This window comes from Sus scrofa, chromosome 18 (genome assembly GCF_054392235.1).
Source record: "Sus scrofa isolate SSC_HxYL_T2T_F1_AM1 chromosome 18, Sscrofa_HxYL_maternal_Yorkshire_Landrace_v2.0, whole genome shotgun sequence".
NCBI classification, from domain to species: domain Eukaryota; kingdom Metazoa; phylum Chordata; class Mammalia; order Artiodactyla; family Suidae; genus Sus; species Sus scrofa.
This window is the reverse complement of record NC_139400.1, coordinates 23,999,791-24,018,597: the sequence shown is the minus strand read 5'-3', so window position 1 is coordinate 24,018,597 and position 18,807 is coordinate 23,999,791. Positions and strand designations below refer to the sequence as shown.

The window sequence follows — 18,807 nt, the reverse complement described above, 5'->3', positions numbered from 1 at the left end:
TGTTCTCTCAATGCCAGGGTGTAAACTGAAGCCAGACCATCCTCACCATCCTGAGAAAAATGCGAAAAATGATGACAATGCAGTGAGTTTGTGAGTCTCCTAAAAGAAAACATGTAACTTTTGTTCGGAGATTATTTCTTTTTTGCTTGAGGAGTATGAAAATACTGTCTTTTATTAAATCCTGGTGATAAAGATGATACTTATTTGTCTTGATAACTTGGGCAAAATACAAGGCTACTGAGTTACCCTGCGTCCATTCTTCCACCCAGTCATAGACGTCCAGAGTCTCCACTGTCATCTGGCCCTAGCTTACTTGGGTAACTCTTCTCCCTCCTTCCCCATCCACACACCCCTTGTGCGAGATAAACCATCTGAATCGTCCCCCTCCCCCCCAATACCGTATTCTTCCTACTTTCCCACGCACTTCATACATTCCACCTCTCTGGCTTGTAAGAGTACTTTCTTTCCCTCATGTTTGCCTCCTCATTAATGTCTCCTCCAAAAAAGCCTTCCCTGAAAGATGTAAGAAGTACCCAACCCTCCATGCTGGTGATCTGAGAGAGTCTTATTTGTACCTTTACTACAACTACTGTCACCTTAACTATAATTACATGGCCACTGTCACACCAGATTTTGCATCTCCAGAGAGCAAGAACTGTGTTTTACTCATTTCTGTATCCACAGTGCTTACTATATGCTACCTAGTGAGTAACTGATGCTTAACTATTTGTTGAGCAAATAAACAAAAAAAAAGAATTTTGAAAGGTACTATATAAGCACTGGGGATGCTACAGGGAGGCATCAGACATAGTCTTTGTCATCAAGAAGGCTGCGTTCTGGGAGAAGATAGTAAATATATATTATGGTACATCCATCTAATTGAATCCTCTGCAGCCATTAAGAAGAATGAGGCAGGTCAATATGTACTGAAACGGAACCATCTCTAAGATCTATTGTTACGTGGAAAAAGCAAGTCGCAGAAGCGCTTGTAAACACCATTTTTCTTTAAATATGTGTGTGTGTGTTTGTAAATACTCATACACATGCACACATGTGCACACACACCCCTATGCTTGTATATGTATGAAACGTATTTGGAAGGATACCCTGGAAATTTTCTAACGGCGATTATCTCCAGAAAAGGAGACAGGGCCGGGGACTAAGAGTCCGGAGTAAAAGAGAGACTCTGCACCGTATGCTTTTTCAACTTTTTATTTTCCTTATTTAACAAACACTTAGGTATTATGTCCTGCGTACTGTTCTCAGCACTTTAGAGACTAACTTGTTTACCCTTCTGATAACCCTATAAGGTAGGTGTTGCCAATATCCTTATTTTAGGGATGAGAAAACTGAAGGCCAGAGAGGTAACTTTCACAAGTGTACTTAGGTAGTAAGTAAATACCCTGGTACCTTCTTTTTTTTTTTTTTTTTAATTGCATCATTAGTTCCAGAAAAATCTTAGTTATTTTTTTACAAAACAGATACTCCTCTGCATGATACATGTTAAATGGGTGACCCATGCCAGAAGTAATAGAGAAAGAAGAAATTTTTCAGGATAGCTTCATAGACAATAGGGGATTTCAGCAATCTTGAAGGTTAGGCTTTGGATACACAAATCCAGGGCCAAAAAGTACTAACTTTGTTCAGAGAACTTTGGTAGCTGTTTAACTTAAAGAGAAGGTTGATAGAGGGGGAACGTAGGAGAAAGGGTGGAATGGGGGCCAAATCCAAGGCCTTGGATGTTAGTGTTAGGGGTTGGGACTCTATCCTATAACACTAGTGAATGCACAAGTTGTTGTTGTGTTAACATGAGATCGTGACCTGATCCAGTTAGAACCGGAAAAGATTAGTCTAAAAGGAGTTAGTGATTGTGAGAGACCAAGTAGGAGATGTGATGTGGATAAGATCCGTGATAATGACACTGGAAAGAAGAAATGAATATATAAGACGTTGCTTCCACAGACCTGGTGATCATCAGGCAAAGAAATGAAGAGTAAAGACTCATAAGTGACACTGACATTTTCCACAGTTCCAGGAAGCAACATTTGCACGTTACAGAAACCACCCATCAGGTAGGGCCTCCAGTAGAAATGTCTGCAGATCAGTGAAAATGAAGCTTTGATCTATTCAGAGACCAAATCTTTAGAGAAAGACTTTGAGAAGCAGAGAGAGAAGAGCAAAGGGCAAGTGCCTGTCTGAGGGGAGAGCCTGCCCAGGACCGACAGAATCAGAGCCGACAAAGGGCAGGAAGGAGCTCAGGGGGCTGGGGGAAGAGCCAGACTAAGGACGGGGCTCAAAGGGGGTGAATGCAGGATGGAAAATGCTGAGGGAGATGCCACTGTTTGTCCGCTAGGATGTCTTTGGTGACCATCTGGAACAGTTTCAGACCAAGTGGAGGCTTTTGAAGGATAGCAGATACAAATGAGTTTGATCAAGAAATTGGACAATGAAAGGGAGAAAAGAAACAAGAGGAGATATAGAGTGGATACAAGGTTTATAAGAAGGGCTTAGAGTTTGCTGTTTGGTTTAGTTTTTTGGGTTTTTTTCCAAAATATGAGAAATATAATGATGTTTGAAGGCAGATATGGAAGAACCAGTAAAAGGGTTAGATACTAGATACAAAATTAGAAATAAAAACAAAGCCCCAGCAGGATCCATTGGGAGGGATTGGGATCAAAGACTTAAGGCCAATCTTAAAAAGAAAAAACAAACAGACAGGAAAAAAACCCTTCTTTTGAGTCAAGAGTCAAGTGGGAAGGTTTAAAAAATCCTCTTGGAGTTCCCTTTGTGGCTCAGCAGTTAATGAACCTGACTAGGATCCATGAGAATAGAGGTTCGATCCCTGGCCTCACTCAGTGGGTTAAGGATCTGGTGTTGGCGTGAGCTGTGGTGTAGGTCACAGACGCAGCTCGGATCCTGCATTGCGACGGCTGTGGTGTAGGCCGGTGGCTATTGCTCCGATTCAGCCCCTAGCCTGGGAACCTCCATATGCCGCAGGTGCGGCCCTAAAAAGCCAAAAAAAAAAAAAATCCTTTCGGTGGTGGGGGTATGATACCTTACACAATTATGGCAGGGTAAGATCCAAAGCGATAATCTATGTGGCCAGTACAAAGTACCATAAACGTTGTAATATGTGTGTGTGTGCTGTTTTTACCATTTTTACATAGCAGGTATCCTAGCCTGCCATTTTATTTAATCCTCAAGCCTACCCTGTGATATTATTTTATTTACCGCATTGCATAAGATGCTGCAGTTCATATAGGCTAAGACCTTTCTAAGGTCCAAGAGGTTCAGTCAAAGGTATGGGGTTCATGTTTATTCCTTCCAGAGAATAAAAAAAAAAATTGGGGAGGATTGCAGATCATGAGCCAAAAGCAGAGGTCTCCCCTCTGGGCCCTCCCCCTTTCTCATTGGCAACCAGTTAATCCAAACATCCACTGCCCGGTCTCAGGATTCCATCAGAAGGCCCTTTATGCAGCCTCCGGTTCCCAGCTCCTCCCTCCCAGTGTCAGCGGACCATCGACCGCTTTGTACATTGTGCTGTGTCACCTAGTGAAGCTGACTGCCTGGCTCTCTCCTTCACCCCTTTTCACGTGTGCACCACTCACTAGATGTCCTCCTCTCAGCCCCAGGGGTAACAGCGAGTGGGAGGATTCCAGCCTCCTCTCTCAGAGCCTCCCTTTTATGAGGGAGGCAGACACCAACGTCATAAATATTGACGCAGCACCTGCCCTGCTCTAGCCACTGTTCTTCGTCATTCGATCCTTGTAACAACCTCATTGACTTTGTCCTCTCTCAGATGAAGAAAGGAAGGTACCTAGAGATTCATACATTCCACGAGCCCGTGCAAATTCTTAGAAGCAAAACTGAGACTTGAACTCAGGCCCTCGACACCTGAATCCATGCCCTTTGTCACCATATTATGCCGTGTCTCTAATTGTACATATACACACGTTTTTAAGTTGATCAAATATATATTAAAATATATTTGGAATTCTATTTTTTTTTTTGACAGGGATGGGAGCTAAAAAGAAAAGGAAAGCTCGGTAAAAGGACAAAGCTTGATGAGGTTGGGGCAGCTATCATTTTAGCTCAGGTGGTCAGGCAAAACCTTACTTATTGATAAGCTGACATTTGAGCAAAAATGGGACTGAATCCCTTTTAATCTTCTATTTTCCTCTAGCCTTCTGTCCCTTTAATCCCATTTGATGCTCTCTTCAGATTTTATTTCATTTGGCTTGTAGTAGAAAGCAGTGCTGAACTATGAAGTCCAACAAAGACAGGGATTATCATCACCTCCTTGCCCTATAACTGGAACTTTTTTAATAGGATATAAGAAAACCCCCAGGTTCCATGCCTCCCCCTACCCCCACCCTCCTGGCCCATTTTTTAACAGTGCTGTTCTAAGCAGTCTGCCAACTTTTGAATATAGGAGGTTAGAATTTCTTCTAGACAAATTTACTTGGGTTTCCTAAAATAAATCTCATTTTGTTCTTTGCTGCCCCTAATTCTACATTTCCTGGGGTCCTCGATGTTAGTTCTGTTACTTTGTTGCTATTCCTGACCTTTCCCCATTTCATAACTTTTGACCTTTCAACACTCTGTATGTTCTTGCGCATTGATTAAAGTATTAGGTGCGATGAGTTATAAGGCGGTGTCTTTAGCATTCAGGAGAGGCTTGCTCTTCTGAATTTGATTTGCCTCCACCATTACCCTTTGTTTGTTTTTCAGTCTGTGTCCTATGGGGGTAGCCATTCAGAATAAATTCATTTTGCTAGTTTTATCTTTTAGAGGCACAGTGTCAGATAGTTCTCTGACATCCAAATGTGTATCGCCACCGTGGCCTCTCCATCCACCAAATCCATATGGCTCTCCAAAGCTATCCATCACAGTTGTCAGAGTATTTGGATCTTTAAGGAAACCCTGCTGGATATTGTACATATTTCCATTAGCGCCTTCTGATGTAGTCTGTTATTTTCCCAGTTGACACGCATTCTGAGTCACGTGTTCTTAACTCTCAGGTGGCCCATTTTGTAGCTTTGGTTTGTTTAGTTTTTCTCTCTTTCATAAATAACGTAAGGGTTTAGTAAATACACCCTCAGGTGTTCGCCGTTGGGACCTACTGATTTGCATATGTTCTTACTTTTCTAATAATCCCCTGATTTTTTTGGTTCCTCTGCCAAAACCATTTTTCTTTCTGGCCCCTCAGTCCTAAAAGATACAGTCTTTTGTCTTGACAAAGTAGAGAAATTTCCTATAATATTATGGAGAAGCATACTAGGACCCAAAGGTTAGGAGTCAGGGTTTGAGTAACTCAGCCAACTGCTGGCTGAATAGCACATGTGCATCTTAAGCCCCCAGCAGTGATAATGGCTTGCTGTGACCTATCCTTACCCCGTTTTTGTCTTAACACACTTGCGAGGTAGCTGGCTAGAGGCAGAGTAGGTAGCTAAAGAATACAACTAACTGGCACCTGCCAGAATCAACCCATTATCCTGGCTTCATTGGCATAATACTCTAATGGGTATGCTCTGCTCTTCCTTCAAAGTCATGCAGTCCTCTCTGACTTTCTCCCCAAATACTACAGGTAGAGCAGAACCTCTGTGTTATACATACAGAAACCCACCACCTGTTACTGCTTCACTTCTCCATCCCTTTCCTAACTCTGATTGCCACTTGAAGCAGTAACCTTGGTTTCTGTACGTTGGCTAGGACCCTTCAACTCCTCTCCTCTCTCCTGTACCAAAAGAAAGTAGCAGAATTAGCAGGCAGGCTGGTACTTGAAGTTAAAACATTTGCCTGGTATCTTAGAGACCTCTGATCTAGGTTTGGGTTGGATTTTATTTTTTAAAGATTTAAAAAAGCTTCTTGAAGCCAAGGACTATACCTTCGTATATTATATTAGCATTTAAAGTGTTATTAGAGCTTCTTCCTAAGCATTAGTAATAATAATACTGGATTTTCCTTTGAAGAAATTCTTTGCATTATTTATTGAAAAGTTGATCATTCCATTTCATTACTTAAAACCGAAAAAGCCATAAGGCCTTTGATTTATTTTTATTCGGCTATTTCTAGATGGCTAATCTGAGAAATATAGATAATATCCAATCAAAAGGCCTTGTGCTAATTGGTAGACAATGTGTCTTGTTGAGGCCGTTGAAATACATCCTGCTGTGTCTTTTTATCAACCTGTGATATTAGATAAATTTTTTTTAATGGAAAAGACTCTCTAAAGTGATATTCAATAAATATATTTTTAATGGAAAAGAATCTGATATTCAGCACAGCATAGCTCTCCTTAACCTGGACTCACCTTTTGATAATCAAAAGAGCATTTACAGGAGTATGGGACAAACACAATTATGAAAGTAAAATGAAGGACCTAAATAAAAAATCACAGAACAAGAGGGTAATTCTATTCACTCTTTCATATTTCATTATTTGATAACATCAGAAGATGAATCCATCAGAATTGCTTTGGCAAGTGCAAACAGAAATGTGCCTGATCAATATTTATTAAAACCTTCAAAATGGGAGAAGGAGTGGAGCAGACTTCTTAATGGACTGAATAATTATTCATACAAATGGGGTTTGACCAAAGGCAGTGCCAGACCAAAGAGACACAGTTTTAATTGTACGAATTTAAAATGCAGATCTTCCTCCAACCCTGTTGTAGAAAACTTAATTTAAAAAATTATCTGATATAGCAGAGAATGACATGTGAATCCTTAAGTTGTTGAGGAGGCAATTTTAACCATAGAAATGTATAGATTTAGGATGTGCTTCAAAGGTGGGGAGCAAAATTTCTAGCCAAGGGAACAGAAAGACATTTTCTCCCCATTTCAGTATCTGTAACTGAGCTTGGGAGAGGGTCAGTGTCTCCAAAGAGCTGAATCTCAGAGGGATTCCTTTGAGTGGTTGTCTTTTCTGAAGAAAAAGAAAGCAAGGCTCTGACCGCTGCTGTCAAAAGTACCAAGGTCTGCAGCTGACTTAAATTTTCACAGGAAAGACCCCCATACACACACACCCCCTAGTACTGCTGAAGCATGGTGGTTATCAGAACCAGGCCAGTGGGTAACTCCATGTAAGGAACTCCAGGCCATTGATGGAGGCAGCGTGTGTGTGTGTGTGTGTGTGTGTACGCACACCATGTTGTATAAAGAAAATGTAGGTAGGCGTTCCCATTGTGGCGCAGTGGAAATGAATCCGACTAGGAACCAAGAGGTTGCAGGTTCCATCCCTGGCCTCGCTCAGCTGAGGGAATTTCTGCACTGTTTTCTTCTAAAGAACATTCTTTATTTTCCTTCTGGATTGTTCTGGTCCGAACAAAAACTGCACAATTTGTTATAAGGAGTGTTAGTAAGTATCCCTACATGGAATATGAATCTAATTCTGCCCCTAACTCTCTGAACATTATTTAGCATTTCTCCACCTTGGTTTTCTCACTGCTGAAAGGGAAATAACTCTTTCAAATTAGAATTTTCAATCATGTCTGTAATAAACTCTAAGCTCTTTGAAGGGGAAGACAAATGAGAGCAATTATATTATATTTTTAATAAACTAATTTATTCTTCTGACACACAGAATTACCATCTACTTTATTATTGGTCTGGAAAGTACATCTGAGCTAAGTTTACACTTGTTCAGAATGTTTTCAAATCCATCACTACTACATCTTGCTCACCATGGTTTAGGGAAAATCGATACCACCTAATTCTGATGGAAGCCCGTGATTGTAAAGGACCAAGCAGAAGATGCTGTAAAGGCTTAAAAATCCAAAAATACCAGTGCTTAAAAGCATCTCCTATAGCCTCTTTGTCTTTCATATGGGAAGCAAGGTTCAAAGAGCTGATAGCAATTGACCAAGGTCACACAGCTAGTTAGGGGGAGAATGAAAGACATAACTAGAATCTGAGCTTAGTTGATCTCTTGAGTATTTACTTCTCTGTGTCTTTCTGCAGTAACTACTTCTCAATTATTTATGGGATGATTATCTAGTTTATGGATTATTCAGTTCCTTTCTTTTCTCTTCCCATTTCCCTGCTTGTTACCATATATCCTATTGAGGAAGCAGAGGAAACAGGAGTTGAATGTTTTACCTAACAATTTAGTGACCCACCTGCTACAGGATTTTTATTAAGTTGCTCATAATGCTGCGGCACCTGTTGGCCTAAAAGGATTTGAGGAGCTACAGGCAACACTAAGTTACATTCAGGTAAATTTTCCTTCCTTTGAAACGTACATGTAAGAAGCCAGCTTCCGAGCCAGTTCTCTTATTGGCGTTAATACTACCGTTAACTCAGGAAGGCCTAGAACAGAAGGTCTTCAAAATGAAACGACTTAATTATCCCTCTTCCTTGAGGAAGTAATGAATCAGAAAGGCAGCCAACTTTGGGGAAGAAAGGTCATCTTGTCCATTACCAGAGTGGAAGGGCAAAAATGGAGACATAAAGAGAGGTGGCAGAATGAAGAAGCCAAAAATCCTTCCTGTAGCCCTCGAGTGCTGAATAGACCACCTGACTTCATTATTTGGCTTAGAGCACTGAATTCCCAGATCAAATCCAGCGCTATTCAAATATTACTGCGAAGGGTATAGATGAATTTTGAAATGCCACAATACCGGCTTGTTCCTTTACAATGGAAGGCAGAGAATTGAGTTAGTATGTGAATATTTATTTAATTCATAGTTCCTAAATCATGACCCAAAGTGAATTAATTATACAAATATCCTTTGCAGTGAGTACATTTGCTTTTTACAGTTTCAGATGTTTCTGAATTATGGTGGCTTTGGAGCAAGTACGGGATTCAAAGTCCTTTATTTTGAGGCCTTCGACAAATCACTCACTCTGTCTGTAGCTCCGTTTGCTCATCGATAAAGTGTGAGTGTTGGTGGTAGCTATTTCAAAGGGTTGAATATGCTCAGGCATCTAAAAGTTGGATATTACCAGTAGCAATTAATACAGTCAAGACGGATTCTAAAAGTCAGCATGAGACATGGCTGTATATCTGTGGAAAATACAGTTTCCATTTGGGGATCTAGGCATCTGCACTCCACCTACAAGAGGGAGGCAGGTGGCAGAGCACTCCCCGGGGACCATGGACAGTCCCCCCAGTTGGTGCCTTCCTTTCACCCCCTCACCCAAACATTATGGACCACCTACAGGTTCAGGAATGAGAATTGCCTGGGTTGGAAATAACTGGTGGTATTAGGGCTTTCTTCCATCACTTGACCAAGAAGAGAACTGAACCTGTTTCTAGTAGCTTTCAGAGATGCAGGGAAAGCTTTGACACTGAGTATGGTAAAGTGGGAGGAAGAACCAGGGATGAGAAACAAGAAGGCTCCTTGCTTCTTGTCTGGAAATTTATGAAGAGCTCTTAAAGAGAAAAAAAAACCACTGACATGCAAAAGGTACAAAGATCCACAGTTTGCTTATATATATGTGCATACTCATGTACATTAAACTGATACTTAGATAAAAAAAATTGGTCAACCTCATGTAAATCAAAAGAATATGAGGAGCTGTATAGCACAGGGAACTATATCCAGTGACTTGTGATATAACATGATGAAAGACATTATGAGAAAAAGAATGCATACACACACACATACACGTGCAACTGGGTCACTTTGCTGTACAGCAGTAATTGACAGAACATTGTAAATCAACTATAATAAAAAAAATCAAAAAAGAACATGAGGTGATAGATGCTGTCATATGCTGTTGATAGGAAGATAAACTGATACAACTTTTCTAGAAAGCAATTTGCCAGCATTGCCAAAGTCCTAAAAATATATACTTATCTTTTGACTAATTCTCCTTTTTGAAATCTGTCCTCAGGAAGGAAGGTTTTTAAAATTGGAAACCACTGAAGTGTCCAATAGTGTGTCAACCTAAATATTTCGACTATAAGAAAGAATTAGGTAGAACACTGCATATGGGAGGGAAATCTAGAAGAAGATGCCAAAACGGGGTATGTCTTACGATGGAATTATATGAGTGATGTTTTCTGCTCAATCTTTCTGTATAGTCTGTATCCTATATTACACACATGTTAATTTTCCAATCACAGAACCCCAAACTAAACTTAACTTTACACTTTATAAAGGAGATCTGCCCACCTTACCCAAATGCCTTGCCGGTATGAATGTTTTCAGACATAATCACTGGGGAGAAAAGGCTGCAATACAATAGCATTAAAATACAACTAAAAATTTTTAAAAAAACATGGGGAAGAACAGTCTGTGGATAAAGGAAACATGAGGAAGATATGAGAAAATAATTTGTACCAGAACAAAATATACATGTTGCCGTGTTACAGGCCGGGAGACCGGCCTTTGTGACATCCCGCGGTCACTTTTCTATCTCTGCACCCCCTCCCTCTCCACTCATTACACGTTGGGAACTCCGTTCAGAGGCACACAGCAAAGGGAGTGAGAAACCACGGGAAAGAACCATCTCCTCACAGCATGTTCCCCGCCTCAGGGGGACCATAGGTCTGTGGTTTCTGGAATGGGATATTTGGTCCATGTCTAGCAGTTGGGCCCTGAATCTTACAGGCTGTGAAGAAACTTGCTCCACAAGTCAGGAGCCAGAAAAGATCTAAATCAAATGTGTGTTCCCTGGTCCCATCCAGGGAGCTCGGTAAAGTGCTATCCGGTATGAAACACGGTCCCCTGGAAGCCTTGGCTGCTGTTTTAGTTTGTAATGATAAAGATCGAGCTTTCATTTTCTGGGGGGGCCTCAGTAAGCTCTGATAAATTATTTATCCCAGATGGGTTACGTGTTCATTTGAGTGTGTCAGTGTTTATCATGGAAGCTCATTCTAATTGTATAGTTGGCGGCACTTTCCTCTTTTCCTCCTTAGGGCACCTCGTAGCACCCTTTCTCTACCTCCAAGTAGAACTGTTGCCGTGTTGATTTAGTATAGTCTTTGCTCCCGGGGACTATTCTGAAAGATGAATGAATTTCATTCTGTCTTTAAATATTTATGTCTCTTTATGATCTAATATATCATCATGGTTATGGGGAATTTTTTCCCGGTAACTATAGAAAATACACCATCAGTTACCTGTCAATTTTGTTTAATAACTCAGCTTTGCAATTCTGGGGCACTGTTCATCCGAGGCTCTTGAGGACTCTTTTAGTCTCTCAGGCCCCTTCAGAGTGTCATTCTGGGATTTATAAAGGTCTTCATTGCACAGAGGATATTGAGACATTAAGGATTTAAGTGGCATACCCTTTATCACTTATCACACTGGAGGATCCAGGACTAGAAATCCAGGCATCTTTGTTTTGTTGTCCACTCCCAGCATGGAACAGCAGTCTCTGTAGAAAATCAGCCCGTATCCCTGGAAACAATTCAACAGATTTTTCAAAAGAAATCCAATTTCATTTGGTCTGATGGGCTCATTGTTACTTCTTAAGATAAATGATGAAAATATCAACATCGTAATACAAAGAAATCCAGTTCTTTTGGTTTAATCTCAGTTAAAAGCATAACAACCCACTTATTGCTTCTGTCTCTTTCTCTAATGCTATTACATCCTGGGCTCAAGGTGATGGAAATAGTTCTGTAACTGTTCCAGCACCACACAGACCCTGGCTCAGAGTCCTGGCTGGTTCCAAGCCTTTGGGAATCACGGTATCTGAACATGGGGCCTTAGGAATTTGTACTTTTCATGAGCTCCCCACTAACTCTGCAGTTTGAGAACCATCATTCTAGAACTACAGCTATCAAGTCCCTTCTAGCTTTGAAAGATCCATGAGCCCCCAGTTCTTCCTCATTCCGTGTGGCAAATCTAGATTCAGGGATGTGTTCTTCTTGAACAGTTTTTCAAATGTAGGTTTAGGTGGTTCTCTGAAAGGACAGCTCTCTCCCTCAACTGTGCATCTGAAGGAAAAAGAATTAGAGGATGGAGGGCCTCGTTTCTCAAAAGGGGCTGGTGTCAGGAAGGAAGCCAGAGTGTGCCGGGGACCTGTGAAGGCATGGGGTCCACGTGATGCATCTTCCTTCAGCATCAAGTTTTTCTTAAAAATAGTATGTTTCTATTACGGCAGAGGTATTACAGAGTAGGGATAGTTCACATGAGTTTTATGCTAACGAGAAGTTTCAGGTCTTGCCAGGAGTTCCCACTGTGGCTCAGTAGATTAAGAACCTGACTAGTATCCATGAAGATTGCGGTTCATTCCCTGACCTTGCTCGGTGGGTTAAGGATCCGGCGTTGCAGCAAGCTGCAGCATAGGTCACAGGTGCGGCTTGGACCCCGCGTGGCTGTGGCTGTGGCTGTGGTGTAGGCCGGCAGCTGCAGCTCTGATTCAACCTGGGAATTTCTGTATGTCCCAATGTAGCCCTGAAAAGGATAAAAAGAAAATTCTTGCCTATGGCTCACACTGGACTTCCAGACCTCTGGAGGTTAGAGTTCCTTCACCTCTTCTTTCAGAAGTACCTCTGTCCACGTTCAAGGTTACCATTGTCCTAAGTAGGTGTCCCCATGAGGTTTTTGGAACCACCGCAGAAGACCAGCCCCAGGAAAATCCTCTCCACTAGGAAGCTGAGCTGTTTGCTGCCAAGGATCACTCATAAATTCTGCAATCTAAGACGAGTATCATTTAATATCATTTGTCCCATTTAAAGAGATAGTGTTCATTCAAAAAGGAGATTTAGCAGAACAGGAGAAGGAACCGGCCACCTGAAAAGACACCAGCACCCTTACCACATCCCCATGCGTAGCAGCAATTTATAAAACACTCTTGAAATTACCAAGTTCCCAGGATATGGTTCTTTCTTCAGGGACGGCTTGTTTCTCCCAAAGGATATTCCTTTCTCCAAGACGTTCCTGATAAAGAAATCCAAGGTCCCAAGGCCCCATGTCCAGTGGTACAGGATGTTTGAGTAAATGATCCCTATTGGTTGGCAAGGTCCCTTCACCCCCTGGGTTGCCTTGGACCCACTGTCTTATTCTGTCCCCTTGATCCTGGCCAAACTACCCTTCCTGTGAGGAAGAGAAAAGGAAGTAAGCTGAGGAGGCCTCTCAGTCCCTTGGCTAACTGGCTGGGATAGATAGCGTCACTGGCTCAGAGCCTGACCTGAATTCTCCTTCCCGGGTCATTGGTAGTAGCTGGGCAGGTTGTGGCCTCAGGGCCCAGCAGACTCAGTGGGGGATGCTAGTGCATTCCTGTTGGGTTGGTCTTTTTTTTTTTTTTTTGTCTTTTTAGGGCTGTACCTGTGGCACGTGGAAGTTCTCAGGCTAGGGGTTGAGTTGGAACTGTAGCTGCTGGCCTGAGCCACAGCCAGAGCAATATGAGATCCGAGCCACATCTGCCACCTATACCACAGCTCACAGCAACACCGGATCCTGACCCGCTCAGCAAGGCCAGGAATCGAACCTGCATCCTCATGGATGCTAGTCAGAATCATTTCTGCTGAACCATGACGGGAAGTCCCATCCTGTTGGTTTTAAGTTTGGCGAGTAGCAGCCTTCTCCCTCCCCGACCCCCGCCTTCATCTCTCTGCACTGCAGACCCACCCTAACCCCTGCCACCTCACAGACACCACTCCTGTCCAGCACCGGGGCCCATGGCCTTGAGCCAGATGATTCTCAAGTCCTTTCTTCTCTTTCTTTTTTAAAAAACTTTTTAATTTTTTTTTATTTTTATGGCCACACCCACAACATATGAAAGTTCCTGGGCCAGGGATTGAATCCAACCCACACCGCATCCATGCTGGATCAGGTGAGGGATCAAACTCATGCCTCCACAGCCACCTGAGCTGCTGCATTCAGGTTCTCAATGCCTTGTGCCTTAGCGGGACCCCAAGCCCTTTCCTTACTGCGAAATTGCATCTGGTCCCCTCCCAGTCCATCCTGTATTCTGTTCCTTATTAACAAAGCACAGCCTCTGTTCTCACTAATACCTGAGGCCCCACGGTAGGGGATGCTTATTGACTTAGCTAGGCCTAAAGTTCTTTTTTGACTTAACTAGCTTGATGTGCTGCTCTCTATCTCTGGTTTTAACTGTCTTTGCCCACGCCTCTCCGCTCTTCAGCTGCACCCCTCAAGCTAACCAGATGACTCTTCCCTGTTTTTTTTCATCTCTCTTATGTTCCTTTCATCTAGAATTTCCTTCCCAGAAGCCCTGCCTGACAGTATCCTACCCCATATGAAATCTCCCTTGACCCTTCAATCAGGGAGTGATTTCTCTTTGCTGTAATTTTTTTTGTCTTGTCTTTTCAGAGCCACACCCACTGCACATGGAGCTTCCCAGGCTAGGGGTGGAATCAGAGCTGTAGCTGCTGGCCACAGCCACAGCCACAGCAACAGCAATGTGGGATCCAAGCCACGTCTGTGACCTACACCACAGCCCACGGCAACGCTGGATCCTCAACCCATTGAGCGAGGCCAGGAATCGAACCTGCCTCCTCAGGGTTACCAGTCAGGTTCATTTCCACTGAGCTACAGCAGGAACTCCCCCTCTGCTGTAAATTCACAGCATTGACACCTCACTCGAGGCCCTTGGAACATGCTTGTCCATGTCCATGAAGAAGAGTATTGAACTTAGAAACCTGGGTTCATCCTGGCACAGCCACTGGCTATCTCTATGACATTGGGCACATCCTCTAACTGCCTTGGGCTTCAGTGTCCTTACCTGGTAAGGACTCCTTACCAGGAGTCGTAAGGGTTACCTGACAGCGTACACAGAAATCAACTTTGCCAATGGAAATGCAATCACCATTTCTCGCTTTCTGCTACCTTTTCTACTTGTCTCAGAGCTCTTGGAGGGAAGGACCGTGTCCTCATCATTTTTTTATGCTACAATTACTACTATTGCATTACCATTCGCTCGTCATCATTAACATATTGCCAATAATAGTTAATGTGTGTGGAGCATGTAGAATCATGTCAGGCACCTTTCTAAGTACTCGATATGGATTAATTAATTCTTCCAATAACCCTAAGAGGTCCTGTAACCCTAAGAGGTCCTGTTATTAGCCTACTTTATGGAGAAAACTATGTATTTCTCAGAGCCTCCAAAGAATGAGCCAATGAATGAAGGACTGAATGAGACAGAAACTGCTAGCAACACCTACCAGGTGATTATTTTTCTCTCTTGCTTCTCTGCCCAAACTTGTCTTTCTTTTGATCCCCTGAGGCAAATGCAAAATTAGGAAAAAGTCTTGCGTCAACTGAGACTGTGAATGATGAGTGGTCTCCTTGGGTCTTCATTTAGGTCGGCTTCTCATGAGGTGAGTGCCAGGAGGACACAGACTGTGCCTGTCTTGTTCTCTGCTGTTGCCACAGGGCCTGGAACAATGTCTCGTGATCAGTCCATGTTCATTGAATAGGTGGACTGAGTGGCTTAGAAACAGCGCCTTCCCTGGCACCGATAGAACAGAAACTGCTGACCACAGAGCCGGTCTTGTGTCTCGCTTTCCCAGGCAGTACTACGAGATGCTCTACAACACGGCCGATGAGCTCCTGAACCTGGTGGTGGACCAGGGCGTGAAGTACACGGAGCTGGAGTACATCCACGCCCTGACCTTGCTGCACCGCAGCCAGACGGGGGTGGGAGACCAGACCACCCAGAACATGCGGCTTCAGCGGCTCAAGGAGATCATCTGCGAGCAGGCGGCCATCAAGCAAGCCACCAAGGATAAGAAGATAACTACAGTGTAACCGCCGCCCCGTGGAAGGGGGACAGGGGCACGGCTTGTTTTTGTCTCCTTAGTCATACTCCTTTCTGGCTGTGTTATTGGGTGTAGTCTGAGCTGACTTAGTTTTCTCGACACGGATGCTCAAGTGGAGAGAAGGTAGAAGGATTTTTTTTTTTTTTTTTTTTTTCCGCTTTGGTTTTGGCTTTTCATATAAACTCTCAAGGGAATTTGCAGTACAGAATGTTGGGATCGACCGTTTATTGGAATGCCGTCCATTGCAAAGGGTCCGGGGGTGGGATGGGAAGGAAGGTTGTGTGACATTGGACTCAGAACAAGATGCATGCACGATTACTAATGCCCAGCCGTTTCGGATAAGTATAGATTGTTGCCTATGTAAACCTCTCAATAGGGTTCTATTGCATAAACAGTAGGGTTTTTATGCTCTTGACCTTGTCCATTGACAGTTCAGTGAAGCAAGTGCATGTGCATTGCTTTCTGTCACCAGGGCCCATGGCTTCTCAGCTGGCGGTAGTTTTCAGCAAATTTCCCCTTTGGGGCTGGGGGGAGGAAGTCCTCTTATGTCAGACCTTGGGAGAGTCTTGTATGCAGTAGCCTGGACACAGCTTATGGATTGGTTTGATGCCTTTTTGTTTTTATTTCTACTGTCTTAAAACTGAGAACCAGGAAATGAATGATGAAAATGCAAGAACAAAAGGTAATTCAACCCTCTTCCTGATTTTTTCCTCACTCTCCAAGAGAAAATGATTGTTAGAGAATTTTTAATCTCACTGGAAAGATTGTCTGGGTGTGACTGGTTCTTAAATGCTCACCCTCCTTATAAGCCCCAGGGTCTTTTTTTCTTTTCTTTTTTTCTTTTTGTCTGTTTCTTTCTTGCATGTGTGTGTGTACTTTTTTTTTTTTAACATATTTGTTGAATTAACATACAGTTGATTTACAGTGTTGTACCAATTTCACCCAAGGTCTTTCTCACCTTAGAAGGTACCCAAACTGGGTGCAGGGAAGGTAAAACCACCACGATATCCTTCCTCTGTGCAGCCACCAGCTGAGGATGTTTCTGAGGTATACTGGGCTGGCGCGGGAGCACGCTGCTCCTGGCACATTTGCCTTCCCCACTGACCCCACATCTCCAAGCCTTCTTGCTGCCTCTGGCTGTCATATCACAGAAGAAAGCAATGCACTGACTGGGACACAGCTTGCAAACACAGGCAAGGGAGAGCTGAAAGAACTCGGACCAGATGAGGTCATATCTCATGATCTGATGGTCCAGAATTTCGCACCTGTTTGTTCAACTTAGGTCTTGGTGGGAAAAGCAGAAAATTAAAAAATATTTCGAGAAGCGTAGGTGTCGTGTATTGTTTCTCTTGTGTTTATTCAGCAAACATTCCCTGAGAGCCTTACCCAATGCTGCTGGGCGTGGGAGCAGAAATAAGATAATGAGAACACTCTTTCCACCTACATCGAAGACAGCATGGGATCTGGACTCTGACCCAGATCCCAAGAGGTGTGCACTTGGGGCTGGGTTGGAAATCAAGCCAGTGGGGTAGCTGTGTAGGGACTTCAGCAGGCAGCTGGAGGACAGTCTTCCAGGGGATTCGGGAAGGAGTGTTGTAAATCTATGTGGCGTCAGAGGCCCAGGTGGGAAGAAGCTGAATCTGTGTGGGAGACCATCATGGAAAAATGTCCTAAGCAGCATTGCTGGAGGTGATCTCCCTGGAAGTGGGGCGGGAGGCAGGAGACAGGGGGAGGTCAGTGCTGATCGCCGTGGCCGTGGCCTGTGCCCAGAGCTTCCGTGCCTTGCCCCTGCCCTCTTCTGTCCTCCCTAGAAAAACAACCTTGGAGTGGTGACAGGAAGGCCAGAAGAGCCAGGGGTGGGCTGGGGGAGTTTATAGGAGCATTTTATTGGCTCTGGAAAGGGATGTGGGTTTTGACAGTCAAAGGCCAAGATCACTGAGAACCAGCGGACAAATGGTGAACATGCTGCTTCAAGAGATCATTTCGGAAAGTAGACTCCCTGCTTTGCTTATAGTAATGACGGGATTGAAAAATGGTGATTCTGCACAGAAAAAACAATCTAGAGTTCTTTTTCCAAGACCTTCAAGGCCCACATTTCTATGCAAGATGGTACATCCGTCATTATTCGCCAACTGATCAAGAATAGCCATTGCCACAGTCCGTGGGTGGTCAGGTGGATGGAGATGGCACAGCCACCTCAGGACCTGCCTTCCCTGGGGACACAGTGAGGATTTCTTCTTGTTATGGTCCTAGTTTGGGGATATTCTGTGTGACTGCTTGTGTGCTGCTCGAAGCCGTGACCGGAAATCGCTAGAGAGCGCCAGACCCCCCGCGGGTGGAGGCCAGCATGTGCTCACACCGATATGTAGCCACAGGAGTTCATTTCCAGCCATGAAGACCACTCCCCAAAGGTCCTGTTGCAGCTTAAAGGGTCAGGAAAATAGGCCTCCCCAGAAAGGGCACTAAAACAAAGCAAACTCTTGTCTTTCTCTCCTACGAGGTGACAAGGGGGATCAACAGGTGTAAAACACGACTGTCACAGCACCATGGAGAAGGCGCACGAGGAAGCGTCCTGAGGTGGACAACAGACAGGAGCAAGAGGAGGGAGGACTGTGGGGCGAGGTCCAGCCTGGTCATCAGAGAACTAGCTCCCCGAGCTCCAGCAACCGAGAGAGCTCACTTCTCTCTGTGTCACTGTCATCTACTCTCTGGTAAAGTACCACACGTTGTCCCATTCTGTACTCACAGCAACCGTGTCACCCATACTACTTTCTTTCCTCGTATATCCAGGGGATCAGAAAATACTAATGGCGTCTCTCCCAACTTAGCACCCCTTGGAATAAACTCCGCGAAGCAGAGGTACTCATTCAGAGGATCGGATCCAGCGCTTGAGAGGTTTTTGTAAATCAAGTTGTGTTCCCAGAACTGCTGATTGTGGTTTCTCCTTCTGCAGGGTTTTGTTACTTTTAATTCTCTTATTATCCCTTGTCACTGGACCTCTTAATTTATAAATAGTATTCTGATACTGTGCCCTTTCACCCCAGGAGCCATTCATTGATACCTGTGCTATGCATGCAGTTTCTCTCAGGGACGTTCACCCTAGGACCGTGCTTTTATGCCACA

The 18,807-nt window shown here is 43.7% G+C and overlaps 1 protein-coding gene across 1 annotated transcript in view; it reads left to right on the top strand.

Moving 5' to 3' along the window:
• The window catches only part of EXOC4 (exocyst complex component 4), a 799,095-nt gene extending 782,082 nt beyond the window's left edge, over positions 1-17,013 (top strand). The window contains exon 18 of the mRNA XM_021078821.2: positions 15,436-17,013. Within this exon, the coding sequence (XP_020934480.1) occupies positions 15,436-15,673 (238 nt within the window). The 3' untranslated portion in view covers positions 15,674-17,013. The remainder of the gene's footprint in view (positions 1-15,435) is intronic.
• The last annotated feature ends 1,794 nt before the right edge of the window (positions 17,014-18,807 follow it).